The following is a 19970-nucleotide window of genomic DNA, read 5'->3' as shown; positions in this document are numbered from 1 at the left end:
ATTCACTTGGCTGAGTTTCTGAGCCAGCCGAACTGAATGGGAGGAAATATCCCGGCATGCCCTTTGCCTGGTGATGCTGTTTCTCCTGCAGGGTCAAGCCCAGAGGCAGGGAGTCACAGACTGGGAGCTGGGAAGGAGCGGATGGGCAGCTCTGCACGGTGGTTCCTTGAAAAGATCCTGGCACTGGAATGAGACAGACCCTGAGTCTGAAACCAGCCCCATCACTCAGCAGCTGTGTGACCTCCTGACCCTCAACCTTTTCTTTTATAAAATGGAGATAGAAACACCCATCTTACAGCGTTATGAGGAAAGATAAATAGTGCTTATAGTCTGATGTATAATAACTGGGAGCTGATATTATGCTTATTTGATCCCAACCTTCTTGAGAGAAAAAAGCAGACTTGTCCAAAGTCGAGTGTTGAGTCACAGTTCATCCTGTTTCCCACACTGGGGTTCCTCTGCCCACCCCCACGCTGCCCCCTCCAAGCGGGAGAGAACAAGCAGGAGCAGATGAGCATGATGGGAAAATCTTCCTGTTTTCTGATCGTCCCTGAGGACTACACAAGTGGCAGCGACAGGCTTCGTAAACCCACCGGGAGCCATTTCCACATCAGTGGTGGAGAATAAAGGAACTAGAGGGGAAAAAACCAAACAAAAGAAAGCGCCTGGAAAAGATGTTTTTATGTTCACTTACATGGAAAAAAATCAAAGTATACAGTATGAAATATAGGTATCTCAGAAAGGTCATCCTCATGAACCCATTTGTTCAATCGCAGTTATAATTCAAGAGTTGCCAAATGGGAAATCATAAAATCAGGGTGGGGGTGGGGGGAATGGGGTGGGGGGAGGGGGCACCAAAGGGAAAGGTAGGAATTACGTGTTATTTCTCTTCTAGTTTCAGATAACTGGGAGTTTAAACTTTTCCAGCAAGTCAGAGTGATATAAACAGATGCCATACTAAAATATGATGGTAGCAAAAATATAAAACTCCTAAAGCATGACGACAATATTTCAGAAAATAAAAACATTAAAATCTGATAATACCAGAAACTACGGATAGGATCATTTGAGCAGTTCGGTATCTCTGTATGAACAGCAGTTGCAAATGATGGGTGTATATTAAAGAATAAAGCATTGGGTCTGCACATAACTTAAAGAGGGGTAATATTTCTAAACACCGACTTTGTAAGAAAACATGAAGGACATCTTATACTCAACAACAATGGCTGAAAGGAGGAAATTACTTTCTGAAGGATGCAGCCGGGAGCGTGCCAAGGCCTTTTGTCTACAACGTGCTCTCGGCCACGTTGGGATGTGTTTGCACTGCCTGGGGTTTCCTGCAGCGTCTAGCACCAATATTCCCATCAGATGTTTATCTTTGATCTGAGTTGTTGATGTCTTCAGTTTTGAGTGTATTGAGGTACGTTTTCTTTGGTTGCTGTTGTGATGAACGTGTAATAATAAAAAAAAACCCCACCAATATTTACAACATTTAAACATTTTAGATTTCAGTGTCAACTCTTCACATAAGAAAAATTGGGGAACTCTTAAGGTCATGGGAAGGTCACTACTTCCTAGCGTCGGTCATGAAACTGTTTTCGATACAGAGAACAATTAGCCTACTCGCGCAGCTATATGCTTTCTGGTCCAGAATCTTCCCCGTGCTCAGCGGGGAGGCCAATCCCGTGACTGCTGTGCTGGCAGTTCGCCATGCTTCACAGTAGTTATCCTCAAGACGCACTCCATGGGGGTTGGAGCCATGCCAAACGACCTTCTGGGGCCTGAAAAGTAATTTTGTCGTGTTATTTTTTTCTTCTTCACGGCATATTTCAGTGCACAAATTGGCATAAGTTTAGCGAATTAAGTCCAACCCCCTAAGCCCTCCATGGTTTGACCCTGCATCATCTCTCCATCCTCAATCCTCTTTCTAATTACTAGTAGCTGAACACACCACGTTCCAACCACACCCAGCTCATACATGTTCTCAAATCAGACTCTGTGCTCTGTGAATCGGAACCTTCCCTCATGAGGACCCTTTGTCTAAACCAGCCTCTCTTTCATCCTCAGACCAGGGTTTCTTTCTCGTCTTTCAAAGTCCATGAAATGCTTACTCGTACAGAAGCCTTCTTGATTCTCATCCCCAAGTAACGGTGAGTACTTTCCCTGTGCTCCTATCATCTTATCTGCATCTCCATTTTATCATTGCAATGTTCTGGCTGGAATCACAGCTAGTCTGTGTCTGTCTTCCCCTGTAGGCTGTGAGCCCTGGAAGGGTAGGGGCCATGTAGATACTGTGTCTTCCAGGCCTGGCATCAGGTGTGGCATAGAGTAGATGCTGAGGAAAGATTTGCTGAGTTGTTCTATTCTTTTTTTTAAAATATATTTTATTGATTTTTTACAGAGAGGAAGAGAGGGAAATAGTTAGAAACATCGATGAGAGAGAAACATCGATCAGCTGCTTCTTGCATACCTTCTACTGGGGATGTGCCACAACCAAGGTACATGCCCTTGACTGGAATCAAACCTGGGACCTTTCAGTCCACAGGCCGACGCTCTATCCACTGAGCCAAAAACAGTTAGTACTGTTCTATTCTTTATAGCATACATAAGGATTTGAGTGGACTCTCTTAGCTACCTCCCGAGGCTTTATGCTGGCAACACCCCAGAGGGGCAGCTGACAAAAGCATCCCATGATTAGACTGTCTCCTAAAACTGTCTATCATACCATATACTTTGAGGCTTCCACCCCTACTTACCAAGAAGGATCTGTCATCACGTCTCGGCCATCAAAGGAGTATATTGGAACATGTGTACTAAACTGACCTCCATGGCCAGAAAAAATTGAGTCCCAATTATTGAAAAGTACTTGGCCCTATGGAGACAAAAATGTCACATTGGAATCATTATACATCAGCCTGCAAATGGACTAGCTATTTACTCATTTTTTTTTTAATTTAAAGATTTTTAAAATTGATTTTTTAGAGAGGGGGAGAGAGGGAGGGAGGAAGGGAGAGGGAGGGAACGAGAGAGAGAGACATCAATAGGCTGCCTCCTGCACACCCCCACCAGGTATCGAGCCCACAACCCGGGCATGTTCCCTGACTAGAAATCAAACTGGCAACCTTTCAGTGCAGGGGATGACACCCAACCAACTGAGCCACACTGGCCGGGACTATTTGCTCATTCTTTAAGGCCAGATGTCACCTCACACTGAAGTCAACCTCAATCATAGAGACAGAGTGGCGACTCAGGAAATACCTGTTGTCTGATTTTATCATCCATTCCTGAACCCTTTCAGTTTTACTATCTTATTTCTTGAACTAATTTTTCTTATAAAATGTATACAAGGCCCCATCCCATCAAAAGTGTGTTTTAGGTCTTTATTTTATTATTGTTTGAAAATATTTTACATGTATATACTGAGCTTCACATTTGTGTCAATCCACATCATGGAGATAAATCTCTTGCTCCTTTTTCTGAAGGAGCCCTGTTCCCTTCAGTTATTTTTATTCCAAGCATACAAATAATTTGGTCACAAATGGAAGTACTAAAGTCCCAAGGACCAGAGGGTCTCAAAGTACCTTTGAGATCTAGTGGGAGGTCAGGACCCAGGATGGATGTGTGTGAGCAGAAACAGAGCGGTACCTCTGCAGCTTTAAAGGAGTCGGCTACTTCCATGGTATAAGTATACCACTGAAGGATCCTATGAAGCCCTGCCTTGCCTCCAAGTGGGGGCAGAGAAATATCTTCCAGGCTTTGGCAGCTTAGATGTGTCGAAGACACCAAACCTGGTGGCAGGACAAGGTGTCTGCTCTGCGACCAGTGATTACCAGCTATTCTCTGATACCACTCAGCCAGTGCCCTACAGAAGGCATCTCAGGTGGAACCAAGAGCCCCAGATGTGGGGGTCAAGGAAACTAATTCTAAATTGTAGTGACTTTGAGCAAAGGTCTTTCTCCTGAGCCTCAGTTTCCTCATCAGACAAAAGAATAACTTCCATTTTTTATTGGAAGTACCTATTAAGATAATGAATGTAAAGTACTTTGTAAACATTTGAAAACTATGTAAGTGAAAGAGGTCATTATTCCTCCCTCCTGTCTGCTCCATGAGTCATACCATCCAGGCAGGAAGGCTACTGTAAATGTTAGAAAACTAAGATCCGAAGTCACACAGCCAATCAGGGACAGGCTGGGCCTGGAACCAGCACACTTGGGACGATGTCAGAAAGTGGCAACTGCCTCCAGTCCCTGTGGAGACCAGTGTACCCAGGAGGCAACAGGGACAGTATTTATTTTTACCTTGAGGTTTACTATTGGGAGGCTGTATCTCTCCACTTTCCTCACAACTGTGGAGAGATCTTGCAGATGGGAGGATAAGAATGCTCGGTAGGTGGACAACAGTCCTGCATGCCTGGCCTGCTGGAAGCACTGAAAATCAGCTCGAACGTCCCCAGAAAATGGCATGTTCAGAGCAACCAAGTGCAGCTGCAAAAAAATAAAAAAAATTAGAGAAGACAGTACAGTTAAAGAGTGAAAGGCAAACTCCAAGTCCCATAACCATCTCATGTTCCTAATGAGATCCCAGACTTCTTAGAATGGAAGGCACACCGGAGGGCGTCTTATTCAATCTCTACCTGGGGCTCCTAATGGTCCAATCTCTTCTCACTGTAGAGATTCTCTTTCGGGAATCCTACCACTCCATCATTATTGCCATGGCTTGGCTAAAGACTCTAAGTCTAAATCTCCAGACCAGACCCACTGTGGTGTTTCATATGTTCAGATCCTATTCCCTCCTGGAAGTCTCCACTCAGATATCCAACAGGTGCCTCAGGCTTATAGGTGCCTAAGGTGAACTCCTGCATGGTAAAGACAGTATGATAGGGAACATGCTTCTGGTGTCTGCCAAACCCATGCCTTGTTCTTTGCTAAAATGCCCTTACAACTCTTGTTTAAAAAAGTGGTCTTAGGCCATGCAATCTTGGCTAGTTTTGATTTGTCTGGGAGTGAGCGATTGACCCAAGATGACCCATGTAAACCATCTCTCTCAACACTCTGAATTGAGTCAGAAAGTATTGGGCTCTGCAGCTGTAAGATCACATTGAACTAGGGCCAGGATCAGTGCATGACAACCCAAGGTTGTATGTAAGCTTTGAAGATATAACCTATGTCTGTGTGTTGGGGTGGGGGTGGAAGGGAGTTAGGAAGAAAGATTTTTGCAAAAGCTGGTCTGTAAAGACAGTGGAGCAGACTAATAGCAGGGACAAGAGTTTCACTTTCTGCAAATGACTCTGGAAAGGACTCTCAGTTACCCAAGCGGAAACCTGGACATTATTCTTGAACTCCCTCATCCACGCCTCCCCTTATCCAGTCAATTAGCACATTTGCCCGCCCTCCCGCCCCCTGTTTCCTTTTCTTTCCAATCTGCCCACTTTTCTAGGTTCACTGCTATGATCATAGTCCAGATCAGCTGTTGCCAACCTTTTGGAACTCATGGACCACCAGTGGTCCGCGGACCAACGGTTGGCGACTGCTGGTCCAGATACTAGAGTAGCTGCCTAACTGGTGTTAGGACCCCTGGTCTTGTCCCCTCTAATCCATTTGTACACTAAACCCAAAGTAATTTCTGAAATGCTAATCTTATAATACCCTTTTCTTGCTTAATACTTTTCATTGTCCACTGGAGAAGGTCAAAGTCAGAAGTTTGGCTTACAGGCCCTTGATGACTAGCCCGTGCCCTTTGCATACTGAACGTCTCTTGAACTCTACTCCTTCAGTCAGACTGAAATACTCAGAATTATAGAAATGTACACACTCCCCCTTGCCTCCCGCTGTTCCGTATGCCCTCTGCCTGGAATTCCCACTCTCTTCCGCCCACCTGGCTTTCTCCTGCTCTCAACTGCCTTTTAGATCTTAGTTTAGAGGTCACCTCCTCTAAAGGAGGCAGACTTCTTCGACCTTCCTTGCACCCCCCCAGCATCCCTTTGATTGCCTCACCCAAACGACTTAGCACAATGTACTGTAATTACCTATTTTTTTGTTTGACTCTCTTGCTAGTCTGTTTGCACCTTGACAGTAGGAGCTGTGTGCCCAGCATGGGACCTAGCACATAGTAGACACACATTCAGCATTTGCAGGGTAAGTGCATGAATTATACTTACTGCAGGCCTCCCATAATTGACACTTGAAACAGACGTCAGTGGAGGCCGAAGCGGATGTGGCTATTATGTAAAAAAAAGAAAGAAAACAAACAGTTCTGACTATTTTCATTTCATTCAATCTGTTCTTCAGAGTACATTGAGGTATAAGTGCAAAGTTTCTGGAGAAGGTACTTTAGTTTGTCATGGTCTTTGGGCCACTCTTAACTGGGAATGAAAAAAAATAATTCTCAGAAAGGAAGGGAATATTTTCAGTCTTTTAGAAAGAGCACTGAATCAGGGAAGCAGAAGGCCCGTGTTTTACAGCTGACCCATTCCCTTAATAGAGCAAGTCACCTCTTCAGAGCCTGTTTCCTCATCTGCAAAATGGGATGATAGTACCTGTCTCGAAGGTGGCTGTAGGGTCAAGAAATGGACAATGTAAGTTGCCGACAAGTGTCAAATATTAAAGGGTTCTTTAAGATCACTTATGCCAACCATGATATATGAATAAACTGAGGCCGAGAGAGGGAAAGCCCCTCAACCAGAGGTTCAGCTACGACATGGAAACAGATCTCCAGACTCTGGGTCCAGATCTCCCTCCACTCTGTAGTGAGAACATTCTGTGGGCACCTGGTCATTCCTGGGCGTCCACCAGATACCGAACCACGCAGCGCTGGCTGTCCAGAGTTTGGAGAGTGTGGTGCCGGGAACCGGGGGGGGGGGGGGAGGGGGAATCAGTAAATGCTGAGCAAGACACAAGGCAGGAAAACTACTCACGTTGTTGCTGGAAAGCGCGGGAGGTGGAGGGCTGTCGGCAGGAATGGGGATCAGTTCTCCCAGCTTTAAGAAAAAACAGTACATTGAAAATCAGCCAACTGCAAACTGTTCACCTATTTTTAAAATGGAAAAATAACATTCACTGGAGTAGATTATTACTTTTCAGGGATATTTGGAGGCAATTTATTCAAGAAAGTTGAAGAATTACCTGTAATTTTTTCCAACCATCTCTGACACGAATGAAAAACTCGGTGCTGTCCCTCAGGTAGATGAATGTCCCTTCTATCACCAAATGTGCATTCTGCAGCATGTCGTCCATGCTCCTCAGGGCTGTCACCTGCCAGGGCGTTTAAAATTCCAAATACTACAGTTATCATGGGAGCCGTGGCACACTCAGAAAGCTGGCCTCCTTGTCAAGTCCAATATAAGCCACCCGCCTCTTCGTCAATGAAAAGGCTTATGGTACCATAGGGTGATACATAGCGTCCTCATAACCAAAGGACAGTCTTTTTGATAAAACAAAAAAAACATGAATTACTTTGGAACACAACTCTAAATTGTAATAGATATGTTAAAACAAGAAGATCATAGGCTGCGAGTATAAAGACATTTAAAAACTGTGGAGAGTGGCCTTTGTGGGGTGCCAATATCAGCAAAGTGGTCGGGAAGTTTGGCCACTTCCATTTCTGTGAGCTGCTCAGTGGCGCTGACAGGGTTAAATGTGCTGTCTCACGCTGCTGCTCACAGAGCTTCAAATGTGGTTTCATTTGGAACTTCAATTCTACTTAGGTCTTGAATCTTTCTTGCCTCGCCGGGTAGTTACAACATTAAATATCTGGTAGAAAACGAGGCTCTGTCATTTCTCTGTCTAGAAAGCTGCCAAAGGTTAGACCGTCACCTCGGCATAGCCAAGAGCAGACAGAGAAGCTGCAAAAGTCTATCGAAGAGCACCAAGTCTCAAAGAAATATCAGCCAAGAGAGCTTTTAGTTTTCATTCCAACTGAGCAGGATTATAAAAGATTAATTTTCACTTAGCCTTGAAGTAATAACTATGCCTCAAAATGGCTTAGAAATCCCCCAACGGCAGCAAATACCAAAATTCCATTATCTGCTGGACCGCTCTTTCACTTGGCAGCCCGCTTTCCCAACTAAAAGCCCGCAAAGATCACAGAGCGTTCGTAGGACTCCTGACATCCTGGGGAGGTACTGCCCCTCTGCTGGTGCATCATCGGAGTCTCGGGGCGCTCTGCCTGCCCCAGTGACCTGCAGAGCGATGGCCGCACAAGAGACATCCTTTGGCGGAACAGAGGAGGCTGAGTTACCAGCACGGGGCCTGTTGAGATACTGTTGACACTCCAGTGCTTCTGTTTTTGATGTCATATGATTGGTTCTCCTTAGTTTAGTGAATTAAGGAATAAAAGGGGACAACTGAAATCATCAATGATTTTGTATTCAGCATCTTTTTACTTACTAAGTCACCTAAAGAGATAATAAATACCCTCTGTGTGTGGGATTGCACCAATGCGGCCATCAGGGAGGCCTCATTCCAACATAAAGGTGTCGCAGCCCCTACACACTGTAACCGAAGTGCTGAGAAAACCCGTCTAAAGCAGAGGATGGATACGCACTGATCACTATACTGACCAGGTTTCTGGATCCGGGAAGCCCTGGCTGTCCTGGAGGGCCAGGCGGGCCTGGCAGGGCCACAGCTGTGACAAAGCAGAAAAGAGAAGTTAGAAAAAGCCACACTCTCCAAAAAACACCTCGGTGTTAGCTGGTCCTAAGGGGAGCACGCGCAGTGCTGCAAGCATGGGCGCTTGCCTCTGAACCTTGGGCACTCTGGACCCAGCACCGGACTGAGCCACGAGGACTGGTTCGGGGAAGTGCTGGGCTTCTTCTTCTTCTTTTTTTATTGTCTGAAGTTTTACATATGTCTCCTTTTTCCCTGCTTGACCCCCACCCCCACCCCACCCCCCCTCCAGCCATTCCCACCCCGGGCAAGCCCCCACCGCCCCAGTGTCGGTGTCCATTCGGGCTTCTTGATGAGAGCACTGGATGAAGCCCTGGCCAGGACTTTTCCATTTTATAAGTGAACACATCCCCCTGGTTCCTGTTGTTTGTATAAGTCAGTCTGGGTTGCGTTTTCTGTCACTCACATCCAAAAACTACTGAACAGAGGAAGCGGGCTCAGAAAGAGGAAGAGAAGGTGCCAGGCTGCAGAAGGAGGGCAAGTAGGTGAAGTGACAGGAGCCTTGGGGCCAGGAGACATGGCCTCAGGTCCCCGATTTCAGCTGTGTGATCTTGGGGAAACAGCAAGCTCTCCAAACCCTAGCTTCCTTATCTGTGAAAGGTAAGCAGGCATTTCTTCTTCACTGGGCTGTAATGAGAACTGAGGAAAATACAAACTAGGCACGTGCTTTGCAAATTGTACAGCATTCAATTTGCCAGAGGCTCTTGCTTTTGAAGAGTCACACAGCGCTTAATCAGATCGAGGCTACTGCCCTCTTCCCTAGAAAAATGCACTTGCACACACACACACAATTCTACATAAAACGTTAGTGGGATGACTGCTCCCTGAGGCGATCTTTGAATTTTCAAGAAGTTTATGGTTCCCCAACAAAACGGGCAAGCATAAAGAAACATTATTACAGCTATTCTTTTCTTCTCCTTCTACCTTTCCAAACCCCTATTCGTCCCTCAACTCTGCAAGGCTCTTGCAGAGTTAAGGATGTTTTGACTGTATCAGATTTTTCAGGTCATTGCCAGTAAGTTTGCAGTTCCGACACAGGACTTGAAGATCTGTACACAGGTGGTGAATGTCCAGTGGAGAGCAGGTAGAGGACTTGGATTTAGCCATGCCTCTTCCTAGTACTTGTGACCTTGAGCAAGTTTCTTAACCTCTCTGAGCTTCAATGTCTTCATGAACAAAATGAGTTTTATAGTAGTTTCCATTTCATCTCCCTCCCAAGGATGCTGTGAAAATTAAGTGGGTTAATGAATCTGGGAGTGTTCTGTAAACCGTGAATTGCTATTCATTATGGAGTCCTGGGGCCCCTAGTGTAGGGCTACTATGGACAACAGATCCTCTGTATCCTGTACTCTCCCTATAATGTCCCCCCTCCCCGCTCCTGTAATGCCTGCTCATCCCTCAAGACACCGATGGTTTATCAATTCAGCACCTTCTTTCTTTGCAGGACCAGTACCTTCACCTTCTCTTGGGATCTTCCCCTTCACCTCTACAACCATTTGGTTCCAGAAGGAGCTGCCATATTCTCATGTGATCCTACCTCCTGCCCATAGGTTGGGCACCTGGCCCAAGTCAGGCCAATCAAAAGCCTTTCCCAAGACTTGCTCCGTCCCAGGACTTTGCAAACAAAAACTGAGAAGAGAGGCCAAGATCTCTAGCTGACAGTAGAAGCTGTAAGCTGTCAGTAACCATATTTCCTTCCCACCATGCAGAGGATGTGGTCTGTGGTGAAGAAACATGAAGTGTGCATACAGAGAGAAGCTGAGACAAGAGACAGCCAGAGGACCCTCGCAGGGGTTGGGCCCCTGGTTCTGGTTGTACCTGAGGTCCTGCCGCACATCTGCGTCTCCCACCCATTGACGGTTCACCTTTCCTTGACATGCTGTATGTGTCACTTCTGCTGGGTCTAGTCTGAGTTACATTTCTGTCACTTGTAGTCCAAAGATCCAAGACTAAGTCAAGGCCCCAGCCCCAACGTCACCCACTATGTAAAGTTCTCCCTGGTGCCCACACATTGCAGATATCTTCCCAGGTGTGCTTCCACCACACCTGGCTCATGCCAGCCCAAATCACAAGAAGTGATGCAGCCATGCTATTATTGCTGCTAGTATTATTTTCCCACCATGGGCACAGTGGAAACAACACAGGCTTCAGAGCTACACTGACCTGGGTCCTAAACCTGTTGGTGCTACTTACTAGCTGTGTGACCTTGGCAAGGTTCCTAAATGTCTCTGGATCTCACTTTTCTCATCAGCAAAATGGGGATGCTGATACTTTCCTTGAAGGGCTTTGTGAGATTTTAATAAAATAATGTAGTAGACTGACTAGCAGAGTTCCTGGCATTGGTAAATGGAGATTTTCTTCTGTTTCACCCATTTTCCATTTGAGAAAGTGAGGCACCAACAGGTGAAAGAATTTTTACATAGAGAGTTAGAATCAATTCTGGTCCTCAAGTTCCATAAGGCCCAGGGATAGGCAAAGCAGTCAAGAAGTTTCCACCCACACATGAAAAGATACCCAACATAAGGCGTTTTTAGGGGAATGCAAATCAGAACCACAATGAGTATCACTTCACACACACTAGCGTGACTAGAAAAAAAAGGTAATAACAAGCGTTGATGAAGAGGAGGAGATATTGAAACTTTTTTTAAATCCTCATCCGAAGACATGTTTATTCATTTGAGAGAGAGAGATGAACAGAAAGAGGGAGGGAGGGAGGGAGGGAGGGAGGGAGGGAGGGAGGGAGAGGGAGGGAGGGAGAGAGAGAGAGAGAGAGAGAGAGAGAGAGAGAGAGAGAGAGAGATGTGAGAGAGAAACATCCATCGGTTGCCTCACATACATGCACTGGGACCAAATTCGCAACCTAGATATGTTCCTTGACTGGGAATCAAACCTGCAGCCTTTTGGTGTATGAGACAATGCTCCAACTAACTGAGCCACCCAGCCAGGGCTGAAATTGAAACTTCTGTACACTGATGGAGGGAATGTAAAATGGTGCAGCCACTTTGGGAAACAGTCTGATAAGGTTCCTCAAGGAGTTAAACATGTATGACCCAACAATTCCACTCCTAGGTATATACCCAAGAGAACTGAAAACACACACCCACACAAAAACTTGTACACGTATGTTCATACAGTACTATTCATAACAGTCAAAGAGTAGAAACAACTCAAACGTCCATCAACTTATGAATGAATAAACAAAATGTAAACTGGAATGTTAAGCAGCCATAAAAAGGAATGAAATTCTGACACACACTGCAATGTGGACCCTTGAAAGCACTGTGTTAAGTGAAAGAAGCCAAACACAAAGGCCACATAGTATGTGATTTCATTTATATGAAATGTCCAGAATAGGCAAATCTACAGATACAGAAAATACATCATTGGTCGCCAGGTTTGGGAGATGGGGGTAGAGGCGTGTTGCTAATTGGTACAGGGTTTCTTTTTGAGGTGATAAAACTGTACTGGAATTAGAGTGGCAATGGCTGCATAACCTTGTGAATATATGAATTGTAGACTTTAAATGGGTGAATTTTATAAATTATCTCAATGTTTTTAAAAAAGAAAGGAAGGAAGGAAGGAAGGAAGGAAGGAAGGAAGGAAGGAAGGGAGGAAGGAAGTTCCATTGGGGAAGCAGCCCTTTGTCAGTGCAGTTGACATGCCACCAGATGGCATAAGTGTGGGCACCATCGCAGTACTAACCTGCTCCTAGGATAGCTGGAGGTCCTGGTGGCCCTGGGGGTCCTGGTGGCCCAGGAGAACCAGGTCTTCCAAAGCCAGGTGGCCCAGGTAGGCCAGGAACACCGGGGGGTCCCTGGGGCCCAACGATAGTCTCCCCTTTCTGACCCTGTGAAGGCAAGGGCACAGGAACAGAAGAGAGAAAGCACCATTAACCACTAGAAATCCCCCCTATTCTTTTTAAGAGGACATTTGTAAGTAGTCAATAAATACTAGCTATTGTCAACATTATCCCCAATCTTGGGCACAACTCAAGTGGTGAATGCCCAGACACTGTGTTGAATGACACTCCCGAGTACCCCAGAGAGCCCCAAACTAGAAGATCATCTAGCCTAGCCTTTTCAGTTCACAGATAAAGAAGCTGAGACCTAGATTGTGGACAAGACTTTACCAAAGCAAACGGAAGCAGATCTGGAAATGGAACCCTGGACTCCTGGCTTTGCTGAGTCTGCCCTTATGGCAAGCTCTGGGACCAGAGATTGCTTATGGTCCCTGAGGGTCAGTGATCTCATCATACTCTTATTAGAGGAATAACTCGATTTCCTCTTTTGTGTCCTGGAGAAACTTGTTAGCCCAAGAAGATCAAGCCCATCTAAGAGCTTCCTCTTTGATGAAATTTCAAAAGAATGAAATCGCCCCTCTGAAAAATGCCTCCCTCACCTTCCATTCTGTCTCCACTATCTGATGTGTTCACTATTAACATCTTTTCATATTCAGCAATTTCCCACCGTTAACACGAACAAGGCAGCCAGTTAGAGACCTGGAAGTAACTTGAATGCTTATGGCGTTGGCCAGCTCCCTGTCCTCTGTGGGCCTCAGACAAGTCCCCCTCCGTCAACAAGAGGCTGACGCCCAAGTCCCACCTCAGCTTGTGGCTAATGACTGACTCTTGACTCTCCAACTGCCTAGTCATATTGGGGGGTTTCAGGGAAAGCGGTGACTTGACAAGGACGGTGGTGCGGAGGGGTTACTACTCACAGCCAGGCCTGGACTTCCTGGCCGGCCTGGAGGTCCTGACACAGAGAAGTCGCCGGGAGAGTCTCCTTTTTCTCCTTTAAACCCCCTGTCTCCATTCTCCCCCTGGAAGCAGAGAACATTCAAAGAACATTTAATACGAGTAGGAAGAACCAGTCTCTGACATACACCTGAGAACTTGGAAACACAGGCCCAAATTTAGGAGACAAATACTCACCTTCAAGCTGTTTATAAAATGTCTTAGGTAAGCTGGGTCCATTGGAGGGCCTGCAAAAGAAACGCCTCATAAAATTCTCAATCACAATCTCAGAAATTTAAAAAGAAGAGGCGCCACGTTGGCACCCATGATTATTTCCTAGTGGAAGTGACTCTGCATTGATTTAGCTAACAGAGTGGGCACTGGGCTTGGAGGCCGAAACAGTCCTGGCCTGGATCCCCACCTCAGGCACTGTGGGATCTTGGCACATCCCTTTAGGCCTCGTTTGGCATATGGAGCATGAATAATAGGAACTTCTAGTCTCTCCTGACAATGTTCCATCTTGGACATGTCACCCACGACTGGGTCTCTCTTGAACTCTGTGCAGCTTGCGGTCAGGGTGGTTATGGAATTAGCCTTACTTTCTGGCTCAGTTGGATTTCTCAGGGACAACAATCAAAGGCAAGATCTAGCCCAAGAGTTGAAATACCTGGTGGTCCCTGGGCCCCCTGGTCGCCTTTTTCTCCTTTGGAGCCTGGAAGACCCCAGGTTCCTTTTTCTCCTTTAACACCTGCCACCAAATACACATACATTAAAAAAAAAAAGCAGAAAATTCATTTTATATAAAACATTTTTTGAGACAAGTTTTTCAAATGGAGCCCCTTTCGCAAAGTCCACTCAATGAACAAAGGCCTATTAAGAGTTTAAAATCCTTCTCTGACTGATGGTGAAGCAGACCTGGAAAGGCTTGGTCTCGGGGAGACAGACACAGTGAAGCGTAATGGGAGGCAGGATGGGTAATGGAATGTGCCATCATGAAGAAACCAGCAGTGCATCATGGGAGCCCAGCAGAAGCTGGTTAACTCTCTCCCACAGTTTCACACACATGCCCGAGGCTCCACACCAAGTCAGGCCTGCAGCCTCCCCTCGCCTATGCCTGTGCAGCACGGTGGTGTCAGGGGATGACAGAGTTGAGAGATGCCAACTGTGCGACCTTCTACTCCCCGCAGTACTTGTGAGAAGCACCCTTTCTGCAGAACTGGCATCACAGGCAACCCCTTCCCCCAACTCTTTAGAAGGGGGAGAGGCATGAGCTCCTTCTGGGAGTTCAGCATTTAGGAAAAGAAGTGACCCCTCCCCCCACCTCGATGAGTGGTGGACACTACATTGTTGAATTCCTGGTTCCCAAAGGTCTGAGAGATCAACTGACCGCCGCCCTTGAACCTAGAGATAGGCACACAGCGTAGATGAAGTTTGGCTCAGTTTCCCAGCAGGAGGGTGGGGGACGGGAAGAATGTTATCAGGGGAATGATGCTGCCTGCGGGGGGGGGGGGGGGGGGTGTCAGTGGGAGTGGCAGTCACACCCGGCCAGGCCTCACTGATTGGGGAGGGGGGCTGAGGCCAGGACCTGGGAGCCTCCACCGGACCACAGTGAGACCACAGACAGCGGCGCTGCCCCGAGAAGGGGACAGCCAGCTCACCACTGCCCATGTGGCTGCTCATTGAGGGAGCAGGGTAGACCCACAAGTAAGAGGGAGGACAACCGGCTCATTAGGGCCTGCATCCAGACAAGTCTGCTCCCTCCCCTTCCTCCCAGAGAAACCCTACGAGGAAGGGGAAGCACTGGGGATCTGAGAAAGTAAATTCACGTCCACCCGTCCTCCCCAAGGCCCACCTTGCAGCAGAAGGAAGGGAAAGCCTTGAACTGGATCTGAGCATGGAATCTGAAAACAGCCTGGACTTTGTAACCAAAGTGACAGAAAGCCACGGGGCCAGACATCACCAGGAAGGCCACCACCTGGTGGGCTAAGGGTGACAGAGCCCAGCCACAGGTCAGTATTGGAAAGAAAAAAAAGGCTTCCCCTGTTTAAACTGCAAGTGTTCAGAATTCTCAATCAAAAGGGGGACAAAGGGGTGTGTGGGGACAGAGGACCAGACTGAGCGCTCACCTGCGTGCTCAGTTTCTGGAACTTTCCCACTCTCTGTGTGGTAGATGAGCTCCCACAGGCCTTGAACTTGCTCATCAAATGCTCAGAGCCAGGGCTTCTCATACTCTACTGTGCTGCACCCCAGCAGGGCGCTTGTTAAAATGCAGCTTTGACTCAGCAGGTCTGCAGGGAGGCCGAGGGCCCTGCATTTCTAACAAGCTCCTAGGAGATGAAGATGCTGCTGGTCCAAGAACACTTTGCAGCAAAGGTTTTCTGGGCTCCCCTGGCCCTGCCCTGTACTAGCTCTTGATATACTGCATTGTGGTGATTTTTAAACTACTCTCACCTAACAGTGCCTACGGGCCTGGGTGGCAGGGATGGTGGAGGATTCACCTGTCTCAGCCCAGTGCGTGGGACAGCACCAAGCAAGGAGGATTCAGTGGATGCTTTATGAATAAACTAACAAATGGACAAATGGAGCGCTTCCTGCTAACTGGGAGACTCAGCCAAGATGTGTAGGATAAACAGATGGGTGACAGAACCAAACAGAAATGCCCCGTCCCACAGCCTTTGCTCAGCTGGGAGCCCCTCCTAACACATACTAGAACAGCCAGTTCTTCCTGACCACTGAGTCTATGCCCATGGGCAGATAAAAACTATGCCAGCGGAGGCACGACGGTCTGGAAATATGCCAGAGAAATGTAAGGTGAAGGAGGGAGTGTGTACCGTGAAAGGTGATGAGTTCTGAATTCCCAGGATGAGCCGCACCAACCTGGAGAGAGAAAGGCAAAGTCATACATGTGAACCCTGTCCTGGAGTTTGCATGCACAGGTAGCCACTGTCCCCTGCTCCGGGGGAGTGTGTGGCAGGAGGAGCGACATCATGGCGTCAGGCCTCCTGGCCAAACAACTCTGCAAAGGGGAAGCCCAAAGATTTAAGACAATAAATGGCAGCAGGGTTGGTTTGGCCAACCCTGAGTATTGTTGGCCTCCTATTTTTTTTTTTATCAATGAATTGACTCACGTGAGAGGTCAAGCTAGTGATGTACCCTGCCACGAAGCTGGGATGCCATTAGTTTGGCTACTGCGTATGGCCAGGAATGAGCATAATGAACAGGAACTGAGGGTGGTGGTAATCAACAATGGAGGGATTATCATTAGGCTGGGAGGGCTATTCTGGACTCCATATTAAGTGCCTGGGGTCTGGAGTCCAAGCTGATCCCAGTTCACTCCCAGGTTCCTGCATGTCTTTACCTATTAGAACAGAGCCACTTGCCACCATGCTTTTAATAGTCTGTCTTCACCTTTTTCGCAGTTGATATGTGGAATCAGAATGATCCCCCTGGTGCCAGGATTCCCCTAAGCTTTTGGGGGGAGGGTCACAAACTGCTCAGGGGTCACTGATAGAAGATGGGGAAAGGGAAGGGAGGGGACTCTTTAGGGAAAAACATTTCTAGGTTAAGGATGAAAGCCCCAGCGCTAAGCTGATAATGCTGTGGTTTTGCTGGTAAAGTCCCTCCACTCCAGGCATGAGCTGTAAATTGTGATGGTTGGAAGGGGCTGTATTTCAAAGGGGTTTGCGCAATGCTGGATGTGAAAGGAAACATTTCTCTTTCAAGTGTCCATTTTGAGAGCTGGTCAAGGAATGTCGCTGGCCCAGCCCCCATGGTGTCCAGCAGCATGAAATAAAAACACTCTGCAAACGTGCTCTGATCTCCTCTTTGGCTTCTTTTCAGTAACGTCTAGACCAGTGGTTCCCAAACTTATTTGGCCTACCGCCCCTTTCCAGAAAAAATATTACTCAGCGCCCACTGGAAATTAATTTTTTTAAAATTTTAATAGCAATTAAACAGAAAGATATATGTATTAATGTTTCTACCTTTTTTGTAAAATATAGTAAAGAAAGGTGTAAATTAGAAACATTGAAGTTTGAAATTATGAAACTATTTATTGAACTCAGAATAGAAAGGTAATACAAAAAAAGTTAAAACAAATGCACCTGTGGCCATCACCGCCCCCCCTGGATCGCTGCAGCGCCCACCAGGGGGCGGTAGCGCCCACTTTGGGAATCACTGGTCTAGACCGCCACAGGCCATGTTTACTAAAAAGGGTCCTAGTCCGGGTCATGGTCATTGCAGTTGCATTTTTACAATACTCTCAAGCGTGTCTAGTGCTGTCCCATGGTTGGTCCATTAGAAACCTGGAATCGTGTTATCTGGGAGGCCCCCTGGGCCCTAACTCAGTCTCCCCTTCGGTACCATAGGAGGTGGGATGCAGCCACACTCCGGAGGGTTCCTCCAACACTCAGGTGTTATGTTTCTGTTCAATCCATCAGCGTAAACATGACCTGGCGTGCTGTTGTCCGCGCATAGATCCGGGCCCCCGGGTCGCCTTACACAGGCAGACTCTGTCTTCCAGGCCAGAGTTCCCAGGTCCTGGGCTGCAGACTTGGGTGCCTCAAAGTTTAGACATGGACAACGTTTAGGCAAACACACCGCCAAGCTGCATCATTTTAGAGCCTTTGATCCAAGCCTTCTCACCACCTCAATAGGCATCAATTATGAACTCACTTTAAGGAATCTTTAAAATTTTTAATTAATTTCTTTAAGAAATCTTTCTAAATTGTCATTTGCAAGCTCCTGAGAACAGAGGCCATCCCTGTGTAGTTCACCCCTGTGTCCTCAGGGCCTAGTGGGGTACTTAGCATTCGGTAAGTACTCAGCTAATATCTATTGAATGAGCGAGAGAATGATTACGCACAGTTCCATGACTAATGTTTGTGCATAGAGGCCCACCTTCCTGGGTTTCCCCACAGAAACGGGATTCTCCCAATACTGCTGAGACCTCAGGGACAGTGCCACTGACTACCTGGGTGGCCAGTCACAAGCCTGATCCCCTGGGTCACAGTGCCTGCACCTGCTGCCTGGTGGTCAGGGGAAGTGAGTAACAGTTCCAGATCTGTCAGTCCTGTGACCTTGAATAAGTCAGTGAGCTCGTCTGAGTCAGTTTGCCTCCTCATTATAAAAGAGAGAGAGAACCCTGCCTCTCCAGGGGTGTGCTGTGTGGTAATATCACAACTGGGAAAGGACAGCACACGGTCAGTTAGAGATTTTAGCCCGGAGTTCCCAATGCAAAGAGCACTGACTGAATTGCTTATTTTCTTGTCTATATTTTTAAGATGTCTATTTCCCCCTATCATACTGCTCCAAGCATGAATCTAATATGGTTACGATAGCAAAAGACACTGCTTTTTTATTGCGCTAAAGAAACACTGTCAGCCTGTGTACCCTGAGAAGACCCTGTATGTTTCATTGCCACAGTCTGTTATCTAGAAGCTTCTGGTCACTTAAGGGTCTATATGTAAGTGATACAAGACATCAAAGAGGACACTGACGGGTAGAAAGGGCTCAAGACAAAGACCAATCATCTTCTCTGAGTTGCTTTCTGTGCCAAAGCCGGCTCTTTATGACAGTGACCATATGCTACTTACTGGCATCTTGCAGTGTGGCCGGGCTGGTATGGGGAAGACAGCCTGTGGGAAGTGAGGACAAGAGAAGTGAGGCCATGGGGACATCTGACTTGGGCTTAGGTCAGTTTGGTGCCCACTCCCCCCTGAAGGCCTCTCCCCCACCCCGCCCCCACTTACTCCTTTGATGTTAATCACTGCTCCGGGTGGTCCAGGGGGGCCTGGAGGACCAGGTACGCCAGGTGGGCCCTGAGGAAGAAAGGCCATTCCTGAGTTCAGGTTGTTATGAGTACAGAGGCAGCTGCAGGATACTTCCCCCAGGTTTAGGGGACACAATGAGGAAAGGAGGACCCTCTAAAGCCAACTAATTTCTCCCATGGATGAGCCAGTCCCGTCTACAGAGCACGTCTACATAGTTGACCTCATTGCATCTTCACAACAACCCATGGGGAAGATAGCAGAGCAACAAGTATTATCTCTGGTTGACAGATGGATGATGAGGTCCAGAGAGGGGAAGTGACCTGCTCAAGGGCACACAGCAACTTATGGCAGAACTGAGACTGGCCCAGATTCTGACTCCAAGAGCCATGCTCAGCTGATACTGAGCCCACCACCTCTCTATCGGCACATCCCTAGTGTGGAGCGACAAGTGAGGGGAGGGGGTGTCGGGGGGAGAGGGTGGTCCTTCATGTGCTGTGGCACCGCAGAGAGTGCCTGATAAATGCAAAAATAAATGCAAAGCTCTTGCTGGGTAGCACAGTTATTTTCAAAGCCAGGTCATCCTGGCCTGAACACCATGCAGTGTTTGCTCCTCTAAGCCTGGATCCCAAGCAGGATGTGCGAGCAGGAGGGCCAGGCTCCGACCCAGGCATGAGGCATCTAGCCCACTCTGAAGCTGCTCGGATCATCCTAAGGGCAGGCATCAGTGCCTGCTTTTCCTAGTAGCCCAGCAGGCTTGATGGCTATGCGTTACTTCCCCAGTGCTTCAGGAAAGTTGTTTGTCTG

At 47.3% G+C, this 19970-nt stretch overlaps 1 protein-coding gene across 1 annotated transcript in view; it reads right to left on the bottom strand.

The window, feature by feature from the left end:
• Window positions 1-661: 661 nt before the first annotated feature.
• Window positions 662-19970, bottom strand: part of COL15A1 (collagen type XV alpha 1 chain) — a gene marked incomplete at its 5' end in the record, with an annotated part of 98451 nt that continues 79142 nt past the window's right edge. The window contains 14 exons of the mRNA XM_081103145.1: window positions 662-1781; window positions 2757-2872; window positions 4299-4484; window positions 6158-6217; window positions 6914-6976; window positions 7122-7250; window positions 8558-8622; window positions 12366-12510; window positions 13380-13481; window positions 13594-13643; window positions 14063-14143; window positions 16227-16272; window positions 18990-19031; window positions 19146-19214. Coding sequence (XP_080959271.1) covers window positions 1568-1781; window positions 2757-2872; window positions 4299-4484; window positions 6158-6217; window positions 6914-6976; window positions 7122-7250; window positions 8558-8622; window positions 12366-12510; window positions 13380-13481; window positions 13594-13643; window positions 14063-14143; window positions 16227-16272; window positions 18990-19031; window positions 19146-19214 — 1368 coding nt within the window. The 3' untranslated portion in view covers window positions 662-1567. The remainder of the gene's footprint in view (window positions 1782-2756; window positions 2873-4298; window positions 4485-6157; window positions 6218-6913; window positions 6977-7121; window positions 7251-8557; window positions 8623-12365; window positions 12511-13379; window positions 13482-13593; window positions 13644-14062; window positions 14144-16226; window positions 16273-18989; window positions 19032-19145; window positions 19215-19970) is intronic.

The sequence above is a fragment of the Myotis nattereri genome, assembly GCF_964212035.1.
Source record: "Myotis nattereri genome assembly, chromosome: 12".
Taxonomy (NCBI): Eukaryota; Metazoa; Chordata; class Mammalia; order Chiroptera; family Vespertilionidae; genus Myotis; species Myotis nattereri.
This window is presented reverse-complemented; position numbering and strand designations above follow the sequence as displayed.